Genomic DNA, 23,555 nt, shown 5'->3' with positions numbered 1-23,555 from the left:
ATGCGACCGCCTTCCGTGGAAGCACGGAGAGAAAAATTTATTTAATGTAGGAAATACGCCCAGTATAATATGGATTTATCACAAAAATACATGCGTGTATTTATTATTTTGAAAACCCACCAGCCGACTGATCTGGCACGTTTTAATTGTGCGACAGTAATGACGTAAATACCAGCGCGACGGACTAGTGTCCGAAAGCGTTTTTTTTTTTTTTTCTCCATTTTACCAATGAGCTCATTATATAGTAATTCCCTATATAGGGAGTAGTGAATGAGTGAGTGATTTCAGACACGGGGAACGCTGGCAGATGTCGGTCACTTTGATTTCTGCTGTACATTTTACTTCCGTCCTACGATGTCTCGCACAGGTCTCAACGAATCTCGTTTACCGCCATTGCTTTGACATATGGACTGATATATTACATAGCATATTTCAAACACTCCTAACTTGCTATAGCAGCAACAAAATAGCTATCAAAAATACATTCCTATATTTAATAAAATGGGATAAATAGAATTTTGATGATAATAAATTTGCCTTCAGTTCTCCTTTAATATAAGTGGTAATAAAGACTGCTTTGACTATGACCATGAAGAAGTTATTTGCTTTTGCTGTAGCTTTGGAGTCAGAAAAACAAGAGAAGTGGTGCTACCGTACTTGCTTTACTTGATTGTATGCGGCCACGGTTCAAGTGGGACTGTCATATCACGGACCTTTTCTGAAAGCCTTTTTCAATATTGGAAAGGTTCCACTGTGACCCAAAAAAGCAGGAGGGAGCACTTTTTAAAATCAGCCACAATCTCTTCATCTTGTGGCTTCTTCTCATAAGATAAAATATGTGCTGGAGGTTGAGGAAATGAATGGTGACTGTAAAAGCAGTTCAGTGTGTTGTATCATATCGTTCGATACAAGGCCCCCAATTCAATCCATAGATATTATGTAGTCCGGGCTAAAGAAATCACCATGGCGATTGTGAAGTTCATATCCGGTAGTGGAGAACACATGATTTATTTATTTCATAGCTGCATCATGGCAACATGACATTTTGAAGAAACAGACAATTTTATTGTGGCTACTGCCTCATATAGAGGCAGTAGCCACTGTGTCATCATGCTGTAAGAGTGTAACAATCGTGCACTGTGCATGTGCATACAGGTGTTCCGATTAAAATGACCGGTGAGTGTATACCATTCAAAATAAATGGACTAAAGAAATCGCTTTCAGACGTGTTTATGCTTATTACCAAAGGGAAGTGCATTCCTGTTTTAAAATATACTCCAGGTTGTCCCCATTTGCTCGCCTTCTTCGGCCAGTGGTCCCATGTGTAATGTAGATGTGACGCACTTCCGAGTTATGGGAAGTTGTCGAAAATAGTATTGAGACCACTGAGCTCTAGTGCTGGGCCCTTTCCGGGAAATAAGAGTTTGGGTCATGGTGACAGCGTGTGTATGTCAGCCTCGGTTCGGAGGTTTCAGTTTCGAAAACTGTAAGCGGTAAGAGTAGAATAATATAAAATACAGACACTTGGTATATTTTACTTCTGTGATTTTTTAAAAAAGATTTTTTCATTTTTGGATTGCGCTTCATTTTTGTGCCTACTGCCTTATAGAGTATATATATATATATATATATATATATATATATCTCATCTCATTATCTCTAGCCGCTTTATCCTGTTCTACAGGGTCGCAGGCAAGCTGGAGCCTATCCCAGCTGACTACAGGTGAAAGGTGGGGTACACCCTGGACAAGTCACCAGGTCATCACAGGGCTGACACATAGACAACCATTCACACTCACGGTCAATTTAGAGTCACCAGTTAACCTAACCTGCATGTCTTTGGGGGAAACCGGAGCACCCGGAGGAAACCCACACGGACAACATGCAAACTCCACACAGAAAGGCCCTCGCTGGCCACAGGGCTCGAACCCGGACCTTCTTGCTGTGAGGCGACAGCGCTAACCACTACACCACCGTGCCGCCCCTTGTGTACATCTTGATTTGGGAAATTTATTCCACTCTTCCTTGCAAAAATGTTCCAGATCTATCAAATTATGATGGGATCTTCTATGCACAGCCCTCTTAAAGTTGTTCCACAGGTTTTCTGTAGACTTTAGATCCGGGCTGTGACTGGGCCATTTCTGAAATGTTGATCTTTTATCTGAAGCCATTTTTTGTTGGCTTTGATTTGGGTTTCATGTCACCATCATTCGGGAAGGTGAAAATTTTCTTCACCTTCAGCTGTCTAACAGAGGCTTGCAGATTTTGTGCTGAAGTAGATTGGTATTTGGAGCCATCCATGATTCCCTTTATCTTTAGTAAAGCCAGTCCAAGGTGAAGAGAAGTGGCTTCATAACATTAATGCTACCAACACCATGCTTCACTGTGGGTATCACTATTGTTTTTGCATAAAAAAAAACAACAAAAACTTTTATGCCCCAAAAATTCCACTTTTCTCTCATCAGACCATAATACATTGTGCTACACGGTTTGGAAAAATTTAGGCAGACTGAGATGGGCCCCCTCTTTTTTTTTTTTTTTTGAGAAGGGCTCCCATCTAACTACCTGTCTAAAGTACAAGAGATCTCTAAATCTTCTGCTTTTAATGAAGGAAACCTGGCGGCCACGTTTGTTTACAAATTGTCAGTCACTTGCTAGTGCAGAAGTTTTACATCTCTGATGTGTCTCTTTTCCAGTTTTTCAATATCCTTTGGTGTGTTTTTCTCTTGTAGATATGTATGAAGACTATATAATGAAGTTCTGGTAGCTTTTCAGGTGTTCAGCACATCTTTAGTTTCAGTTTTTAGTGTATTTATTTAGCGCTTAATTATCTCATCTCATCTCATTATCTGTAGCTGCTTTATCCTATTCTACAGGGTCGCAGGCAAGCTGGAGCCTATCCCAGCTGACTACGGGCGAAAGGTGGGGTACACCCTGGATAAGTCACCAGGTCATCACAGGGCTGAGCGCTTAATTATAGCATAGCTAATTCTAGCAGTAGTACTGTATTACCCTTGTCTTTTCTCTTTCCCAGCAGACAAAGAAACAGTTCTGTGCATATGCGGCAGAAAAGTTTTGTCATTGGATATTCACATGAGCCCCAACGTGTGATGATGTTGTCTTGACAACGTGCAATATTGTAACAGTGTTGCACACTCATTCTCCATTGGGGAGAGTGGCATAATACACATAGGATAAGCAATATGCTAACAACATTGCATGGTATCAAACCAAATGAATAAACCCACTAGAAGGGAATAGAATACATGATTTTATTCCATCGAAAAAGTGTCCTTTGTCCTGATGTCACTCCTAGTGTTTTCCTGTTGACTAGACGGACATTGTCAAAATGGCAAACCAGTTCAAAATTAAAATTCTTTTGATTAACTTGTGTATTTTTTTGTGTGGATATGTCTATATAATATAAAGAACATTACATGGTGGCAAGATGATGATAAACTTCATATCTTCAAGCCAGTGTGTGATTTTCTTTTTATAATATCGACACATTCACAAACAAAGTACCGAAATTTTTCAAAACAATTCATCGATCAATCTCACGAGTGACATATAGAGATTTATGTCACACGTTTGGGTCTCCATGTCCCGGATGTAGCTCATATGAAAAATACGAGTGGCATATTTCCCAGTAAAACACTCATGTCCACATAATATATTCTTATATGTAACAGAACCTGCTGGAGAAGTCTGCAGAGAGGGAGACTCATCAGGAGTATGCTTTGGCCATGATTCAGTGCAAGGTTCTGAAACAACTGGAGAATCTGGACCAGCAGAAATATGATGATGAGGACATTGCTGATGACCTCAAGTTCCTTCTGAAGAGACTGGGGAAAAGTGTCCAAGACCTCAGGTACCATTCCTTGACTTTAAATCTATATTTTAATATATGCTTTGTGGCTCAAAAATGTACACTTGTATATCTGCATTCACTGAACTTTTTAATCAGATAAAACTTTATAGGTCACTTTGGAAGTAAGCAATTACCACCAAGGTGACTTCTGTAGCCCATTTGTTACTATTTAGTTTGTCAGCTCCATTTTACTCGGCCATTAATGGAAAGAGACAGGCTTGTAGTACTCGAGTCCAGGACTTAGCCCATGTTTACATTAGACCGTATCAGCGGATCATCAGATTAACGTTTTTTAAACGATTAGTGTGCACACAGCAACACCAATACACGATTTGCGTGCACACAACAATACCAATACACGGATACGCTCGGCTCCGCAGGCATCCTGCGCTCCAAATCACTCCGCCCTGAACAGCGAGTGCCCTCTGGAGGGTGCGCACTCCGGCCCTGCGCAGCTCACAGAGCGCGCGAGTGAAGCACACTAGCAGTGTTTTCGGGACTGAGCCGCTGTGTGTGTGATCCCAGCGCATATCACTTACCACTTGCAAGTGGAAGGATGGCAAGCCTAAAGACAATCATAACTACACAATGGGCAGTATTTGCATCAGTATTTGCAGTATTTTCATACTTTTATACGCTTTAATGAAAGGTGATACAAGGCGGAAGTCCGCGCCGTTTTTCAGCAGTCGCGTCACATGACCAACGCCAGCGAATCAGGAAGGTGGATGTCACAGTGACGTTGTCCAGTGAGACGCCAGCTAGAGCTCAGCACAGCGTATCCATGTATTCTGAATGTTTACACAGCACCGGAGCTGACACGATCTGGATTGAATACGTGGACGCTGGCGGATTCCCGTTTCCCGGCGTTTCCAGGCAGTTTAATGTAAACGGACAGTGCATCCGCGAAGAAAACGAGACAGATACGGTCTAATGTAAACGTAGCCTTAGACTCAAGTCTGACTCATGCCCTAATTTTAAGGACTCGTGACTCGACTTGGACTTGAGCACTGATGACTCAGACTCGTGCATTAGCTGCATTAGGACTTGGCAGTTGGAGACGAGGACTCTGATTTTTTTTTCTTTCTTTTTTTTGTAACATATAATAATTTGGCATAAGATATTTATATCTACATTCATTTTTGTACTAATTTCATGCAAGAGTGTCACACCTGCACGCCTTAGCGCGTGCATCAGATAGACTCTCGGGCGTGGTCTGAGCAGGGGTTCTCGCGCACGCTGTAAACAACTCGCATCTGCACAGGATTAAGGCACAATCAGCGCACCTATATAAACACTGTGAAAAGACACTTACTTTGCGAAGTATTGAGTTGCGTTGCTGACACATTACCGAGCCTTATTTCCTTGTTTGGTTTCCTGATCCCTGATTTCCTATTTCTCGTCTTTGTTCCTGCCAAGTCTACGATAGCCTGTTTGTGCCTTGCTCAACCTATCGCCTGTTTCACTGTTTTACAATTTCACCTGCCGTTCTGGGGTAGGTTTCCCAATAACGTTGCCCTTTAGGGCTAAAGAGAGAGTTGAGAGACTTTCTTCAGCAACGAACGTTGTCTCTGTGGTTTTCTCAGACTCACTTGTCAGAAGGAGTCTGAAGAGCAACATTACGAGGAGCATCTTTGCAATACGCGTCCCCGATACAGGCGTTCGTTTTTTTTTTAACAAAAAAAAACCGAAATATAAAGTGTTTAAAATGTTAAAATATTGTATTGTCATTAAGCATTACATATACACACACAGTGCTCAGCATAAATAAGTACACCCCATTTGAAAAGTAACATTTTAAACAATATCTCAATGAACACAAACAATTTCCAAAATGTTGAAAAGACAAAGTTTAATATAACATCTGTTTAACTTATAACGTGAAAGTAAGGTTAATAATATAACTTAGATTACACATTTTTCAGTTTTACTCAAATTAGGGTGGTGCAAAAATGAGTACACCCTACAACAAAAACTACTACATCTAGTGCTTTGTATGGCCTCCATGATTTTTAATGACAGCACCAAGTCTTCTAGGCATGGAATGAACAAGTTGGCGACATTTTGCAACATCAATCTTTTTCCATTCTTCAACAATGACCTCTTTTAGTGGCTGGATGGAGAGTGATGCTCAACTTGTCTCTTCAGAATTCCCCATAGGTGTTCGATTGGGTTCAGATCAGGAGACATACTTGGCCACTGAATCACTTTCACCCTGTTCTTCTTCACAAATCCAACAGTGGCCTTAGATGTGTGTTTAGTCATGTTGGAAAAGTGCACGACGACCAAGGGCATGGAGTGATGGTAGCATCTTCTCTTTCAGTATAGAGCAATACATCTGTGAATTCATGATGCCATCAATGAAATACAGCTCCCCGACACCAGCAGCACTCATGCAGCCCCACATAAGGACACTGCCACCACCATGTTTCACTGTAGGCACCATGCATTTTTCTTTGTATTCCTCACCTTTGCGACGCCATACAGTTTTGAAGCCATCAGTTCCAAAAATATTTATCTTGGTCTCATCACTCCAGAGTATAGAGTCCCAGTGGTTTTCATCTTTGTCAGCATGGGCCCTGGCAAACTCTAGGCGGGCTTTTTTGTGCCTGGGCTTTAGGAGAGGCTTCTTTCGCAGACGGCATCCATGCATGCCATTCCTCTGCAGTGTACGCCGTATTGTGTGACGGGAAATAGTCACCCCAGTTTGGCTTTCTACTTCTTTAGATAACTCCAGTGAACTTGCATGCCGATTTTCTTCAACCTTCTCATCAGAAGACGCTCCTGTCGAGGTGTTAACTTCCATGGATGACCTGGACGTCTCTGTGAGATGGTTGCAATTCCATCTTTCTTAAATTTTTGTACCACTTTAGCTACAGTATTCTGACTGATAAGTAAAAATTTGCTGATCTTCTTGTATCCTTCACCTTTGTGGTGTAAAGAAATTATTTTCTTTGGGGAATTCTGAAGAGACAAGTTGAGCATCACTCTCCATCCAGCATCCAGCCACTAAAAGAGGTCATTGTTGAAGAATGGAAAAAGATTGATGTTGCAAAATGTCACCAACTTGTTCATTCCATGCCTAGAAGACTTGGTGCTGTCATTAAAAATCATGGAGGCCATACAAAGCACTAGATGTAGTAGTTTTTGTTGTAGGGTGTACTCATTTTTGCACCACCCTAATTTGAGTAAAACTGAAAAATGTGTAATCTAAGTTATATTATTAACCTTACTTTCACGTTATAAGTTAAACAGATGTTATATTAAACTTTATCTTTTCAACATTTTAGAAATTGTTTGTGTTCATTGAGATATTGTTTAAAATGTTACTTTTCAAAGGGGGTGTACTTATTTATGCTGAGCACTGTATAATGTAATTAGGGCCCGAGCACCGTTCGGTGCGAGACCCTATTGTTTTTCGAAGGATTATTATTAGGGCCCGAGCACCGAACGGTGTGAAGACCCTATTGTTTTTCGAAGGATTATTATTATTATTATTATTATTATTATTCTGCCGCGTTTGGCCTTATTTGAGGCATTTCAAATGCACGAAAACTCATGAAATTCGATACACACATCAGTCATTGTCATCGCTACTCAGTCACAGACTTTTGGCCCCAGGCATGGCCCAGGGACTTCATAGCGCCCCTTTTCCATTTCCCATTGAAATTAATGGGTAGAACTTTGGAATGATGATGTCATAAGGCCATTTGGAGTGAAATTACACATGGTCATTTCTAATGTACTCCTCCTAGACGGTTCATCAAATTCATGTCAAACTTGGCAAACATGATGCCAAGATATTGCTGAAGTTGAATTGCTAAGGGATTTTTGATATCTTGTAATATGTTGAAATATTATAACATATAATATGCCAAGATATTGCTGAATGTTGAACTTGATGTCTTGTAATATGATTCTGATACTCTTTAGCCATTATGGGCCTGTCTGGTATAGCGCCACCAACTGACCAAGGAAAGAATAGGGTTTTGAATATGTGTGTTTTGACACATGATGAATTTTAACATGCTCCTCCTAGACGGTTCATGAGATTCATGTGAAATTTGTTATATGTGATGCCAATATGTCGCTGATATTAAATTGCAAAGGGATTTTTGATATCTTGTAATATGTTGAAATGGCCTTATGATTTTAATATCTTGCCACATAAACAGGAAACGTGTCAGAAAGCCACAGTGCATTGACTGTATGGTCGGACATTTCTTACTTCAATAGATATTATGATTATTATGATAACCTGAGGGCGGCACGGTGGTGTAGTGGTTAGCGCTGTCGCCTCACAGCAAGAAGGTCCTGGGTTCGAGCCCCGGGGCCGGCGAGGGCCTTTCTGTGTGGAGTTTGCATGTTCTCCCCGTGTCCGCGTGGGTTTCCTCCGGGTGCTCCGGTTTCCCCCACAGTCCAAAGACATGCAGGTTAGGTTAACTGGTGACTCTAAATTGACCGTAGGTGTGAATGTGAGTGTGAATGGTTGTATGTGTCAGCCCTGTGATGACCTGGCGACTTGTCCAGGGTGTACCCCGCCTTTCGCCCGTAGTCAGCTGGGATAGGCTCCAGCTTGCCTGCGACCCTGTAGAAGGATTAAGCGGCTAGAGATAATGAGATGAGATGAGATGATAACCTGACACCCAATGGGCCTGCCTATTATAGCACCACCACCTGGCCAAGCAGGAAATGTGCCAGAAATTGGCAATGCCTTAACTGATTGATCTGACACTTTACAAAATATTGTGCATTATGATTGTGATGATATTCTCATGTGTAATTCAGATGCCTAGCACAGCGCCACCATCTGGCCAAGCAGGAAATAGGCAAAAATATTCAGTTCATTGGTGGATTGATCTGAAACTTTACAAAATATTGGATATCATGAGTCTGATGATATAACATGTACAATTTTGTGCACACTCATACACAGTCATATGCATATTTATGCATACACACACTCAAGTATGCACTCACATGCACATGCAACATCTATGAGCACACTCTCACACACGCACTTTCTCTCTCTCTCTCTCTCCCTCTGACAAACAGACACACACAATAATAGTGGAGCTCCAGCGGAGCACCATACCTAAGAAAAATTAGTAAACCCATTGAGTCGATTTTTTGTGGTTTGTCCGTGTACGTGTACCACCAGTCATACACACCGCCTAGTGGTCAGTGTTAGTAATTACCAGTCATACACACCGCCTAGTGGCCAGTGTTAGTAATTACCAGTCAAACACACCGCCTAGTGGCCAGTGTTAGTAATTACCAGTCACACACACCGCCTAGTGGCCAGTGTTCGTAATTACCAGTCACACACACCGCCTAGTGGCCAGTGTTAGTAATTACCAGTCACACACACCGCCTAGTGGCCAGTGTTAGTAATTACCAGTCACACACACCGCCTAGTGGCCAGTGTTAGTAATTACCAGTCACACACACCGCCTAGTGGCCAGTGTTAAGTAATTACCAGTCACATACCGCCTAGTGGCCAGTGTTAGTAATTACCAGTCACACACACCGCCTAGTGGCCAGTGTTAGTAATTACCAGTCACACACACCGCCTAGCGGCCAGTGTTAGTAATTACCAGTCACACACCGCCTAGCGGCCAGTGTTAGTAATTACCAGTGTCACACACCGCCTAGCGGCCAGTGTTAGTAATTACCAGTCACACACACCGCCTAGCGGCCAGTGTTAGTAATTACCAGTCACACACACCGCCTAGTGGCCAGTGTTAGTAATTACCAGTCACACACACCGCCTAGTGGCCAGTGTTAGTAATTACCAGTCACACACACCGCCTAGTGGCCAGTGTTAGTAATTACCAGTCACACACCGCCTAGTGGCCAGTGTTAGTAATTACCAGTCACACACACCGCCTAGTGGCCAGTGTTAGTAATTACCAGTCACACACACCGCCTAGTGGCCAGTGTTAGTAATTACCAGTCACACACACCGCCTAGTGGCCAGTGTTAGTAATTACCAGTCACACACACCGCCTAGTGGCCAGTGTTAGTAATTACCAGTCACACACACCGCCTAGTGGCCAGTGTTAGTAATTACCAGTCACACACTGGCCTAGTGGCCAGTGTTAGTAATTACCAGTCACACATACCGCCTAGTGGCCAGTGTTAGTAATTACCAGTCACACACCGCCTAGTGGCCAGTGTTAGTAATTACCAGTCATACACACCGCCTAGTGGCCAGTGTTAGTAATTACCAGTCATACACACCGCCTAGTGGCCAGTGCTAGCCAGTAAAGAAATAAAACAAAAGAGACTGGCTAGGATATAAGAAAATTCTACAACCCAGAAACAGATGGGAGCTCCACTTTTAGGCAGTGCCTAAATCTATATATTAGTGACCTGCTATCATTGTGCATTTTGTTGCAGACATATGAAAACTCTGCATGTACACACACACACACACACACACTGCAGACACAGGAAAGCTAAGATGACTTAAGATTACAGCGTGAGATAGAGATCAGGAGGAGACACATGTATAGTTTTGTACATATATAAATTTACATTTTCACACCACACACACACACTTACAGTCTTTGTCTATCTCTCATCCGTCAAGCAGTCATGGCATTTGCAACATGCACATCACCTTTGAACATTTGATGAATATATGACATGTGACTGTTTTGTTGGGTGGTGGGATGTCCTGGGTTGCAGAACCACATGTGCGAGGGCCCATCAAGGCCGCTAGCGGCTTTAATTGTTATTGTTATTCTTATCTTATTATTATTCCGCCGCGTTTGGCCTTATTTGAGGCATTTCCCGTGCACGAAAACTCATGAAATTTGATACACACATCAGTCATTGTTATCGCTACTCTGCCACAGACTTTTGGCCCCGGGCATGGCCCAGGGACTTCATAGTGCCCCTTTTTCCATTTCCCATTGAAATGAATGGGTAGAACTTTGGAATGATGTCATAAGGCCATTTGGAGTGAAATTACACATGGTCATTTCTAACGTACTCCTCCTAGATGGTTCATCAAATTCATGTCAAACTTGGCAAACATGATGCCAAGATATTGCTGAAGTTGAATTACTGAGGGATTTTTGATATGTTGTAATATGTTGAAATAATATAACATAATATGCCAAGATATTACTGAATGTTGAATTTGATATCTGTAGGATATTGCTGAATGTTGAACTCAATATCTTGTAATATGACTCTGATTCTGATACTCTTTAGCCGTTATGGGCCTGTCTGATGAACATTTGATGAATATATGACATGTGACTGTTTTGTTACACCACAGAAACACACACACACACACACACACACACACACACTTACAATCTTTGTCTGACTATCTCTCATTTGTCAAGCAGTCATGGCATTTGCAACATGCACATCACCTTTGAACATTTGATGAATATATGACATGTGACTGTTTTGTTGGGTGGTGGGATGTCCTGGGTTGCGGAATCACACGTGCGAGGGCCCATCAAGGCCGCTAGCAGCTTTAATTAATAATTGAAACTGTTTTAGATTTTTGGGTAATTTTTTTTTATTCCAAGTGTGTTGGGTGTTTTTTTTAATTAAATGAATAAACATTTGCATGAAAGAATGAGCAAATGATAAAGTAAATAACTAAGTAAAGGTGTTCTCCGTACCCGCTCATTTCACTGTTACCCAAACATGCAGTCAGGATTATTTCAACTGTTCTCCACAATGCCAAGCTGGCAATGTTCTCCCTTATATGTGTGCGTGCACACACACACAGAGAGAGGTGTACACACAGATTAAAACCTGTATTTAAAGGAGGTCAGTCAAATGGTGCAGTTGGAGTGTTGGACTCCACTTGGACTTGACTCAAAATTTTTTTTTTTTAATGACTTGGACTTGACTCAGACTTGAACACTGGGGACTCAAGACTAGACTTGGACTTGAGGTTTAGTGACTTGACTACAACACTGGAAAGAGAACACCGTTGACCATAAGCTGTTTGGGGGGGGGGCTGTTTGTCAGGGTTGAGAGAGGCAGACAAATTGTACAGATGGGATACAGAAGAGTTTAGGTTAAGCTTTACTTTGCCAACTCATTTCTCTCATCACTATATTCTTCATGGTCAGTACTGGCTTCTTTTTAAGACGCTTGTAATTTGTTTTTAAGCTAAGCTGTTCCTGTAAGACACAGCACTAACACTAAAACAGCATGCTGCGGCCCAAAACTGACACTGAAGAAGTACGAGAAAACAAGAACATTTGTAAAACAGGTTGGCCAGCCAGTGTTGGTATGCTAGTGCACTTACTCTACCATGCCAATGTGGTAATCGTGTGGGGGCCCTGTGCTGGTTTGGTTCCTTTATAAAAAGTGACACGGTAGATGAAGAGTGACATTGTGCAACAAATGGGTTGCAGTCAGTAATTGTTTACCTATAAAATCACTGATATTATGAGTGTAGCTGCACAGTGATGAAATGGCAGCTGACTGCATGCTGTAATGCAAAAACATCTATGACAAGTGTTGTCAGGCAAAACAAACCTTATCCGGTAGCACTTATGATTAATAATGAAGGAAGATATTGCGAAAAAAACAAAAACAATTTTGACCTTGTGTGTGAACATACTTGGCCAATAAACATGGTTCTGGTTCTCTGCTGCTGTCAGCCAATCAGAACACACGGTATTGCACAATTGTTGCACTCTTACAGCACGATGACATAGTGGCTACCGCCTCTATATGAAGCAGTAGCCACAAAAACCTTGACCTTGACCGGATGACCCCTAAAATGTTGGAGGTTCTATTTGAGACCAATGCCCACCTATCCTGAAAGTTTCATGAAGGTTGGTCCAGCTGTTTTCCCGTAACATCATTAACAAACAAACAAAGAAACCCCACCGAAAACAATACCTCGCCCCCTGGTGGACTCCGTCCTGGGCGAGGTAAAAATGAATGATTACAGTGCATTTGGCCAAGCACAAAGAACAATTTCTTAAATTACCATACTATTTCAGTCTGCATAGTTCATGGCATTCTTTTATCTTTCTGTCTGTGTTCAGCTCCTTTGACGAGTACAGTTCTGAGCTAAAGTCTGGCCGACTTGAGTGGAGTCCAGTGCACAAGTCAGAGAAGTTTTGGAAAGAGAATGCCGTCTGTCTGAATGAGAAAAACTACAAACTGCTCAAGTGGGTGGCTAATGTAACATGATCAAATTGAATGAACACTGGTGTTGACATTGTTTCACTTGTTAAAGAGTGGGAGTATGACTCTAATATTACATTTGGTGTTGTGATGCAGCTAATATGCATTGGTTTATTGTCCTGGATTTTACAACAGAAAATGAGTGGGAGATAAGTATGTATAATGCAAAATAAACATTTCTTTCTCTCTCCCCCCACCTATCTATTGATTTTAATCTTTCTCTGTACACACACTGGCCACAGCAACAGCCCAATATGGTAACTCAAATGACCATACTTTACAACCGTGGTGAACAGAAAAGTGTCTCGGAACACACCAGACGTCAAACTCTGAGACAGATGGTCTCCAACAACAGAAGACCACAGTGGGTTCCAGTCATGTCTATCATAAACAGGGGGTTAATTGGACACAAATTCAGCAAAACTGGACAGCTGAACACTGGAAAAAGACCAGGTAATGGTTTTCCAATCTTCAACTGTCCAGTTTTTGTGCCCCTGAACCCATTGTAGCCTCGGATCCCTCTCAGATCCACCTCAAGGTCTGATGCTTTGTGAGTTCTGATTTTCTGCTCACTGTAGTTAGTTATTGTTTAGTTCAGTTATTGTAGCCTGCCAGCTCAAACCAGTCTGAACTCTTTCAACAAGAGGGCCATTCGCTGGAAATGGATAGAATTTATTTTTCAACCTATATTCAATTGGAGACAATACAAAGACGAGCTCTTTAATGTTCAAACTGATGACCTTTTATTGTTTTTTTGTAAACATACACTCCTGAGATTGATGCCTGCAAGACCTTCCAACAAAGTTTGGACAGGGGCATGGTTACCGCTGCGTTACATCACCTTTTCTTTTAACAACACTTGGTAAGCTTTGGGAACTAAGGATGTTCAACTAATTGTTGAAGTTTTGAACATGAATTTCTTTCCCATTCTTATCTGATGTACATTTTCAATTGCTCAACAATTCAGTCTCCATTGTTGTATTTTGCGCTTTACAACGCACCATACATTTTCAGTGGGAGGCAGACAGGCCAGTTTAGCACCCACGCTCTTTTACTATGAAGCCACGCTGTTGCAACATGTGCAGAATGTGGCTTGGCTTTGTCTTGTTAAAATAAGCAGGAACGTCCATGAAAAAGATGTCTAGATGGCAGCGTATGTTGCTCCAAAACCTGTATGTACCTTTGAGCATTAATGTTGCCTTTAAGATTTGCAAGTTACCCATGTCATGGGCACTAACACACTCCCATACCATCACAGATGCTAGCTTTTGAAGTTTGTGCTGCTAATAATCTGGATGGTCCTTTTCCTCTTTAGTCCGGAGGACACAATGTCCATGATTTTCAAAAACAATTTGAAATGTGGACTCGGACCACAGCACACTTTTCCACATTGTGTCAGTTCATCTCCAACGAGCTCAGACCCAGAGGATTTGGTCGTGTTTCTGGATGATGTTGTTATATGACTTTGGTAGATGCAGTGATGAACTGTGTTTACAGACAGCAGTTTTCCCAAGTCCATGTAGTAATGTCCTTTATACAATCATATCAGTTTTTAATCCACCTGAAGAATCGAAGGTCACAGGCGTTCAGTGTTGGTTTTCAGCTTTGCCCTTTACATGCAGAGAGTTGGTGATATGGACTGTCTGATGATGAAATCCCCAAATTCCTTGCAACTATAAGTTGAGAAACATTGTTCTTAACCTGTTGAACTATTTGGCCATTTAGGTTTTAACAAATTGTTGAACCCCTCTCCATCTTTGCTTGTGAAAGACTGAGCCTTTCCAATTACCAGTTAACCTGTTTACCTGGTGAATGTTCCAAACAGGTATTTTTTGAGCATTCCACAACTTTCCCATTATATTGTTGCCCCTGTCCCAACTTTTTTGGAATGTGTTTCAGGCATCAAATTCAGAATGAGTGTATATTTACAAAAAGCAATAAAGTTGATCCATTTGAACATTTAAATAAGTTTGCACACCATTACAGTCTGTATTTGTTTACATTTTTACACAGCGTCCTTAACTTTTTTTTAATGCATATTACACAGTGCCCTCCATGATTATTGGCGTCCCTTGGACAGAATAGTAAAAAGGGTGAGGAAAAAAATCCACCTTTTGGTGAAGTAGCTTCGTCTCGCACTGAAAAAATGAGAAAAATCCAACCTTTAACTGAGAAATTTATTCAGAGGAAAAACAAAACCATCAATAAATAATTATTTTCAACAAAAACACACATGCCCCTATTATTGGCACCCCTACATTTAATACTTTGTACAACCTCCCTTTGCCAGTAAAACAGCACTGAGTCTTCTGTAACATTTTTTGAGGTTGGAGATACAGAGCAGAGCATCTGAGACCATTCCTCCTTTACCGTACGTAATCTCTCCACATCATCCAAGGTCCGAGGCCCTCTCTTGTGCTCTCTCCTCTTCAGCTCACCCCACAGGTTTTCAGTGGGGTTCAGGTCACGGGTTAGGGAACCCTAACAAGGTTTCCAGGTCCTTTGGAGGAAAGACAACCCCAAAACATCACAGACCTTCCCCCATATTTCACAGTTGGGATTGGGTTCTTTTCATTATAGCATCCTTTTTTTTAAAAAATAATTATGCCAAACCCACCTATTAGTGTTGTATTGCCAAAATAAATTTTTGTTACATCAGACCATAGAACACGGTTCCAGTTAAAGTTGTAGTAGCATTTGGCAAACTTCAGGAACTTACATTTATGGTTAACTGAGAGAAAAGGCTTTTTTTCTGGCAGACCTTCCAAATAATCTGTTGGCATGGAGGTGGCGTCTGATGGTGGTTTTGGAGACTTGGAAATCCCAAGATTCCATCCATTATCTGTAGCCGCTTATCCTGTTCTACAGGGTCATGGGCAAGCTGGAGCCTATCCCAGCTGACTATGGGCGAGAGGCGGGGTACACCTTGGACAAGTTGCCAGATCATCACAGGGCTGACACATAGAGACAAACAACCATTCACACTCACGTTCACACCTACAGTCAATTTAGAGCCACTAGTTAACCTAACCTGCATGTCTTTGGACTGTGGGGGAAACCGGAGCACCCGGAGGGAACCCACGTGGACATGGGGAGAACATGCAAACTCCGCACAGAAAGGCCCTCGTTGGCCACTGGGCTCAAACCTAGGACCTTCTTGCTGTGAGGCGACAGCGCTAGCCACTACACCACCGTGCCGCCCGTACCCCAAGATTATTACATAAAATACACTTTGAAGAATTGGCATTCATGTTGTCGTCTTTAACCCTTGCCATGACTCCTCTTCTTCATGTTTTTGAAGTCATTTTTGTCGGTGTAACATTTGCTACGAGTATACCAAGAGTTTGTTGGAAAACTGTGAACCCAGATCGAGCTGATTGATGTCGTAAATAGGACCTAGACCTGTAATTAAAAAAATTACTATTATTGTAGTATCTTCATCATATATGCTGATATTATGCATTATTACGCAGTCTATTATCAAATTCTGACAATATTTTATTAGGATCATCTCATACAGTGTGGCAAGTGGTAATCTCAAAAGGCCCCTGAAATCAGTCTGAAACCGACATCAGTGTTTATAATCCCCAAGATACCGGAGTTTCAGTTTTGATTGTACAGATATGAAATAATTGTATATTTGTTCTGCTGTGTGCCAGGATTCTGATCAGGCTGCTAGAGAAGTCTAATGACCCTCAGGTTATTGCTGTGGCTGCTCATGATGTGGGAGAGTATGTAAGACATTACCCTCATGGCAAAAGGTAAGACCCTTCCACAAACAAGCCAGTGTGAAGATTTCTTTCTAATTTGCTTTCTCAAGCTTCTGTTCATCTTTCAGTCTTTGTGACAGTGCCAGGTTTGTAGTACTCGAGTCCAGGACTTAGACTTGAGTCCGACATGTGCCCTAATTTTAAAAACTCATGACTCGACTTGGACTTGAGTACTGATGACTCGGACTTGGACTTGTGCATTAACTGCATTCGGACTCATAAATTGGAGATGAGGACTCTGATTTTTTTTCTTTATTTTTTTTGTAACGTGCCATAATAATTTGGCATAAGATATTTATATCTACATTCATTTTTGTACTAATTTCGTGCAAGAGTGTCACACCTGACACTCTTGCAAGCAGACTCTCGTGCACGCGCCATAAACAACCCACACCTGCACAGGATTAAGGTGCAATCAGCGCGCCTGTATAAAAACTGTGAAAACACACTTCCTTTGCGAAGTATTGAGTTGTGTTGCTGATACATTACCAAGCCTTATTTCCTTGCTTGGTTTCCTGATCCCTGATTTCCTGTTTTTCGTCTTTGATTCTGCTGAGTCTACGATAGCCTGTTTGTGCCTCGCTCGACCTATTGCCTGTTTCACTGTTTTTGCCCGCCGTTCTGGATTGTTTACCGTCTTCACTTGTATTAATAAACACACCTTCTGCAATTACATCCGTCTCCCAACCATATCTGACAGAATACTTCACACTCCCTGACAAAGAAAAGCACATTCGCCTGTTCATACATCATGTTCAGGAACAAACTAATGTTACCGTAATGGCGCTAAAACAGCCACCGTCAAATGGTGCAGTTGGAGTCTTGTTCTCGGACTCGACTTGAAATTTTTTTTTAATGACTTGGACTTGGGCGGCACGGTGGTGTAGTGGTTAGCGCTGTCGCCTCACAGCAAGAAGGTCTGGGTTCGAGCCCTGTGGCCGGCGAGGGTCTTTCTGTGTGGAGTTTGCATGTTTCCTCCGGGTGCTCCGGTTTCCCCCACAGTCCAAAGACATGCAGGTTAGGTTAACTGGTGACTCTAAATTGACCGTAGGTGTGAATGTGAGTGTGAATGGTTGTCTGTGTCTATGTGTCAGCCCTGTGATGACCTGGCGACTTGTCCAGGGTGTACCCCGCCTTTCGCCTGTAATCAGCTGGGATAGGCTCCAGCTTGCCTGCGACCCTGTAGAACAGGATAAAGCGGCTAGAGATAATGAGATGAGATGAGACTTGGACTTGACTCGGACTTGATTACTGGGGACTTGAGGTTTAGTGACTCGACTACAACACTGGACAGTGCAAAGATATATATGCTTTGCTCTATATAATATGTGTTGTGACATTTACATACGGACTGCTTGAAACAGGGATGAGCCATAGTGGCAAAGCCTTTGTGCTGTTATTGGAAAATAATGCACTTCGAGGTGGTAACATTCTCACACCATCCTGTAGATGAATTGTTTCCATTCCGACAGTAGGTGATTTAGCGAGAAGTACAAAGAGACCCTCCTGGTGATTTATTTCCTATGGGTGACCACCATGAGTGTACACATTTCCTCTACTCATAACAATGCCCTCGTCTTTGCAGGAAGTTAAATGCTATCCGTAGGTGCTGATTGTTGTGAATCATCTCACGCAATTTAATCTCACGGATCTGCACTACTACTGGAGATGAGAAATGATCCAGGATAATTACTCCTAATTCCTTATATCTTGTTTCCCCCTAATTATTACAGTTGTTTCATTTCCATTAGATTTTAAAAAGTGAAAATGATATTTGTTTATTCTTGAATCAGCTTCATGCTTTTTTTTTTTTTTTTTTTTGGGTGCGTGTCTTTTTGTTTTCAAGTTCAAATTCAAATTGTTTATTGTCATATGCACGGTAAGGAACATGTCCTTTTGCTCAATGAAATTCTTAGTTTGCCGTCCACAATGAATGCCAATTACAACAGTAAATAGGTGGAAGAAATAATACAAAGTAAAGGGAATATAGTGTAAAATAAAAGCAAAAAAATACAAAATAAAGGTAATGTAGTGCAAAATATGCAGTATAATGCAAAAATAAGACAATGATCGAACGTAACAGCGAAAAGAGCAGTAATGTGCAAACGGATGTAAACAGTCAAGGACCGTTTACAGGGAGGTAGTTCATGGTTATAGACTCCTGTCAGCTGTTCAGGAGTCTGATGGCGGTGGGAAAGAAAGAGTTCTTTAGTCTGACAGTCCTGCATTTCACACTTCTGTACCTCCGGACTGAGGTTAGAAGTGTGAACAGTCCGTGCTGGGGGTGGGTGGGGTCTTTGAGGATGGAGGCAGCTCTCCTGTGGACTCTGCGGTCATAGATGCTCTGCAGAGAGGGCAGTGGAGTTCTGGTGATCCTCTCAGCAGTCTTCACCACCCTTTGCAGGCGTTTGCAGTCCATAGCTGTAGTGCTACCGTACCACACAGTGATGCAGTTGGTCAGGATGCTCTCAATCACGGAGCTGTCGAAGTTGCTCAGGATGTTGGGCGACATACCAAACTTCCTCAGCCTCCTCAGAAAGTACAGTCGCTGTTGAGCCTTCCTAACCAGCTGTGTGGTGTTCGGTGTCCACATGAGGTCCTCACTAGTGTGAACACCCAGGTATTTGACGCTGCTCACCCTCTCCAACTCAAGCTCCCAGATGAACAGTGGCCGATGAGGTCTCCTCTCTTTCCTCATGTCTACTATCATCTCCTTCGTCTTGTCCGTGTTGAGGGTGAGGTTGTTGTCCTCACACCATGACACCAGACTGGCCACCTCCCTCCTGTAGGCCATTTCGTCTCCGCCAGTGATGCATAGACGAAACGGATTCAAACAGTTTTCTACTGTTTGCCGTTTTCCCAATGAGCTTGAATAGTTATTTCAGAAAAACGTATGTTGCATTACCCTGTGATTAAAGTGACTGATCCCCAGGAGTGCAATTTCCTGACACGGTAGTGCTTCTTGCACTATATGAGCAAATGAGGCAAAGTGTAAAATTAACATATTGCCTTTGTACTCAGCTGAATGACTCTTAACATCTGAAAACTGCTCATTTTTTCATCTCATCTCATTATCTCTAGCCGCTTTATCCTTCTACAGGGTCGCAGGCAAGCTGGAGCCTATCCCAGCTGACTACGGGCGAAAGGCGGGGTACACCCTGGACAAGTCGCCAGGTCATCACAGGGCTGACACATAGACACAGACAACCATTCACACTCACATTCACACCTACGGTCAATTTAGAGTCACCAGTTAACCTAACCTGCATGTCTTTGGACTGTGGGGGAAACCGGAGCACCCGGAGGAAACCCACACGGACACGGGGAGAACATGTAAACTCCGCACAGAAAGGCCCTCGCCGGCCACGGGGCTCGAACCCGGACCTTCTTGCTGTGAGACGACAGCGCTAACCACTACACCACCGTGCCGCCCTGCTCATTTTTGGTAACGTGAAATGACCTTGAAAAACCAGTATAATCATTTTCATAACAGAAATGTCTGGACATTTTTGTTTCGTATAGACTAGAATATGCCGCTATGACTGAGCATGACTGATGGCGACTTCTCAGAAACACAATCTTAGCATGAGTGTAGCTGTCACTGAATCGCTTCATTTTGTTGATTAACTTTGCCAGAGTACAGATGTTACATTTATATTGTGTCCCTTCACTGCTTTGAATGGCTATGGCTTTGTCTCTCATTTTATATGCTCTGTTAATCCTAATAAACTGCTCTGTTACTGCTCTGTAATTGATTTGATTTGTCTCCGCACTGCACTCATCTTATTTTACTTTTCTATGCTTTCTCTCTGTCTCATTCTCTTTCCCCCATCAGGGTGATCGAAGAGCTGGGTGGAAAGCAGCTGCTGATGAGCCACATGTACCACAAGGACCAACTGGTGCGCTACAATGCCCTACTCGCCGTTCAGAAGCTCCTGGTGCATAACTGGTAAGTTTCACTTTTCTCAACAGTCCAGGTAATTTAAAAGGTCAGACCCACTATTTTAAAAAGTCAGGCACACCGTTTAGAAACTGGTGCAATAGAAACCCAAGGAAACCATGGTCAGGGTTTTGCTATTGGTGTAAGAGACTGAAATAATGCAGTCAGTAGTTACAGTGGTGCTTGAAAGTTTGTGAACCCTTTAGAATTTTCTATATTTCTGCATAAATATGACCCAAAACATCATCAGATTTTCACACAAGTCCTAAAAGTAGATAAAGAGAACCCAGTTAAACAAATGAGACAAAAATATTATACTTGGTCATTTATTTATTGAGGAAAATGATCCAATATTACACATCTGTGAGTGGCAAAAGTATGTGAATCTTTGTTTCAGTATCTGGTGTGACCGGCGACACGGTGGTGTAGTGGTTAGCGCTGTCGCCTCACAGCAAGAAGGTCCGGGTTTGAGCCCCGTGGCCGGTGAGGGTAGAGCCTGTAATATTTGCCCGAGCCCGACGGGGCCCGATGTGACGCGCCGGGTTCGGGCTGGTTGCGCATATTATTTATGATTTATAGTCGGGCTCGGGTCGGGCTCGGGCTTAACCTTACTCGCGCGGGAAAATCGCCATCACGTGAGCATTTTGACCGGTACGCGATAGATTCAAAATGGACATTGCAGAAGTGAAAAGGAGATTAGCCAGTGGCGATTATGTGTTGGTTCAGCAAGCAAAAAATGCAAGGTCAGAAGTGTGGAGAAACTTTGACCATGTGCACAATGAAAATAATGATGCAGTGGGGTATGTTAAATGCAAGAAGTGCGACGCGTTGTTGAAGTATGACAGCAAGACAACCGGGAATTCGTCCCTCATCAGGCATGTTGATCGTAGCTGTAAAGGTAACATTGATCAAACACAAACCTCAATCTCTTCCTTTGTTACGGCACCAAAACCCATACCTGCGAAGTTGAAAGAAACGGTGACCGAGAAGTGTGTCAGCCTCTGCTGTAAAGACATTAGACCTTTTAATGTCGTAAATGGAGAGGGATTTGCAGAGTTGGCTCAAGAGCTAATTAATGTTGGGGCTGCGTACGGGAGGGTTCCCGCAGACTCCGTTATCCCCACCCCCAAGACGATTGCGAGCCGGTGCATTGACATGGCAGAGGAGAAGAGGGATGCTTTAGTGAAGACACTTAATGATGTGCTGAACGACTCTACCGTAGCAATGACTACGGATATGTGGACAGATGATTACCGTAAAGTTAGCTACTTGACAATCACCTGCCATTTCATAACCACTGACATGGAACTGGTCAACAGAACCCTGACGACTGCGATGTTCCCGTTGGATGAGGCAAAAACGGGAGAGAACATCAGACGGGAGATACTGCGACTGCTGGTGATGAAGTTTGGCCTTAACGCCTCCGCTCTCAACAAAATTGTGTGGGTGACTGATGAGGGGGCGAATATTAAACTAGCTCTGCGGCCATATCAGAGATTGGACTGCATTGATCATGTCCTCAACACAGTACTTCGCCATGGTCTAGATATCACAGAGCTGTCAAAACCAGACGGCGCTCCAGACATAGCAGACACAATTTGTGCTGCTAAAGCATTAGTGAAGTACGTGAAACAGTCAGGCTTGGCTGCACACCTGTCCACGACGTTGCGGCAAATGGTAGACACGCGATTCAGTTCGGTGTACCTAACATTGACATCCATTCAGTCCGTTTTTCAGGAGCTCTACGAGAAGCTGGCTGAACGCGGGGAGAGCGCTCGCATTGACAACGTAGCACCTGACACATTGAGCTTTCTGATAGACTTTTTGAAGCCATTCTGTGAAGCTCAACGGGAGCTTGAGGGAGACAAATACCCGATACTTCATCGTGTGTGCCTCTGGGTTGAGAAACTTAAACGCCACTGTCAGCCCAATGCCCTCGACACCCCACAGCAAGCTGTCCTACGTAAGTGACACGGAGACTGGCTCATACGGAAAGTGTGCATACATGACATGCATAAGATCGCATTGTTCCTCTGGCCAAAATTCAATCAACTGAGAATGATGTCATCATCAGACAGAAACGCCGTGTATGCCCATGTCCGCACCCTTCTGCATTCTGCAGCTGAAGGCCCAGATGTGGAACACCCCCAGATTGAAGCCCCTCTTCCAGCGAAAAGAGCGCTTTTTGCTGAATGGGAAAATGAACCGCAAGCTGGCTGGGAAGATGACGAGGTCACGCGCTACACTGAAATGGCTGTCATGGATAACGAAGTGGAAATTCTCGACTGGTGGAAGATCAACAAAACATCATTCCCCAAACTTGCAAAGTTAGCGAGATCAGTGCTCTGCATCCCTGCCAGTAGCAGCAGCAGCGAAAGGGTTTTCAGCGCTGCTGGACGCACCATCAGTCAGCGCAGAACTGCGCTGAAGCCGTCTACCGTGGATGCAATCATCTTCCTCCACAAAAGCATGTGATCTTGGTGAGTAAATATTTTTGAAATCCAATGCTTAATTATAGTGAGCGGTCATTGTGTTGTGCAAAATGCCTGCTCGTGGGCTAATGCTATTCTTTTATTAATTTTCAGCTGCTGAACAACGTGGAGGGTTGAGGAGAGACTTCAGTTAAACAGTTTTCATTTTTCAACGAGCCGCCGCTGATTGCATCATTTTCAAATATATAAAGACATGGATAGCGTTTTTTTTTCTCCATATTTTCTCCATAAAAGACACATTCTGTTTTTTTAATGGCTAGGCCTATATTTTCTTTTATGTGCGCATTTGTGTTTGTTATGCGCCC

General features: G+C 42.7%; 1 protein-coding gene across 2 annotated transcripts in view; it reads left to right on the top strand.

Annotated features, from left to right (window-relative positions):
• Positions 1-20,771, top strand: part of LOC132867409 (V-type proton ATPase subunit H-like) — a 73,544-nt gene extending 52,773 nt beyond the window's left edge. For both annotated transcript variants that reach the window (XM_060900305.1, XM_060900304.1), the window contains 4 exons: positions 3,693-3,871; positions 12,907-13,032; positions 16,708-16,809; positions 20,654-20,771. In XM_060900305.1, coding sequence (XP_060756288.1) covers positions 3,693-3,871; positions 12,907-13,032; positions 16,708-16,809; positions 20,654-20,771 — 525 coding nt within the window. The remainder of the gene's footprint in view (positions 1-3,692; positions 3,872-12,906; positions 13,033-16,707; positions 16,810-20,653) is intronic.
• The last annotated feature ends 2,784 nt before the right edge of the window (positions 20,772-23,555 follow it).

This window comes from Neoarius graeffei, chromosome 19 (assembly GCF_027579695.1).
Source record: "Neoarius graeffei isolate fNeoGra1 chromosome 19, fNeoGra1.pri, whole genome shotgun sequence".
NCBI lineage: Eukaryota > Metazoa > Chordata > Actinopteri > Siluriformes > Ariidae > Neoarius > Neoarius graeffei.
Note: the sequence above shows the minus strand (reverse complement) of the source record. Positions and strands in the feature narration are given on the sequence as shown.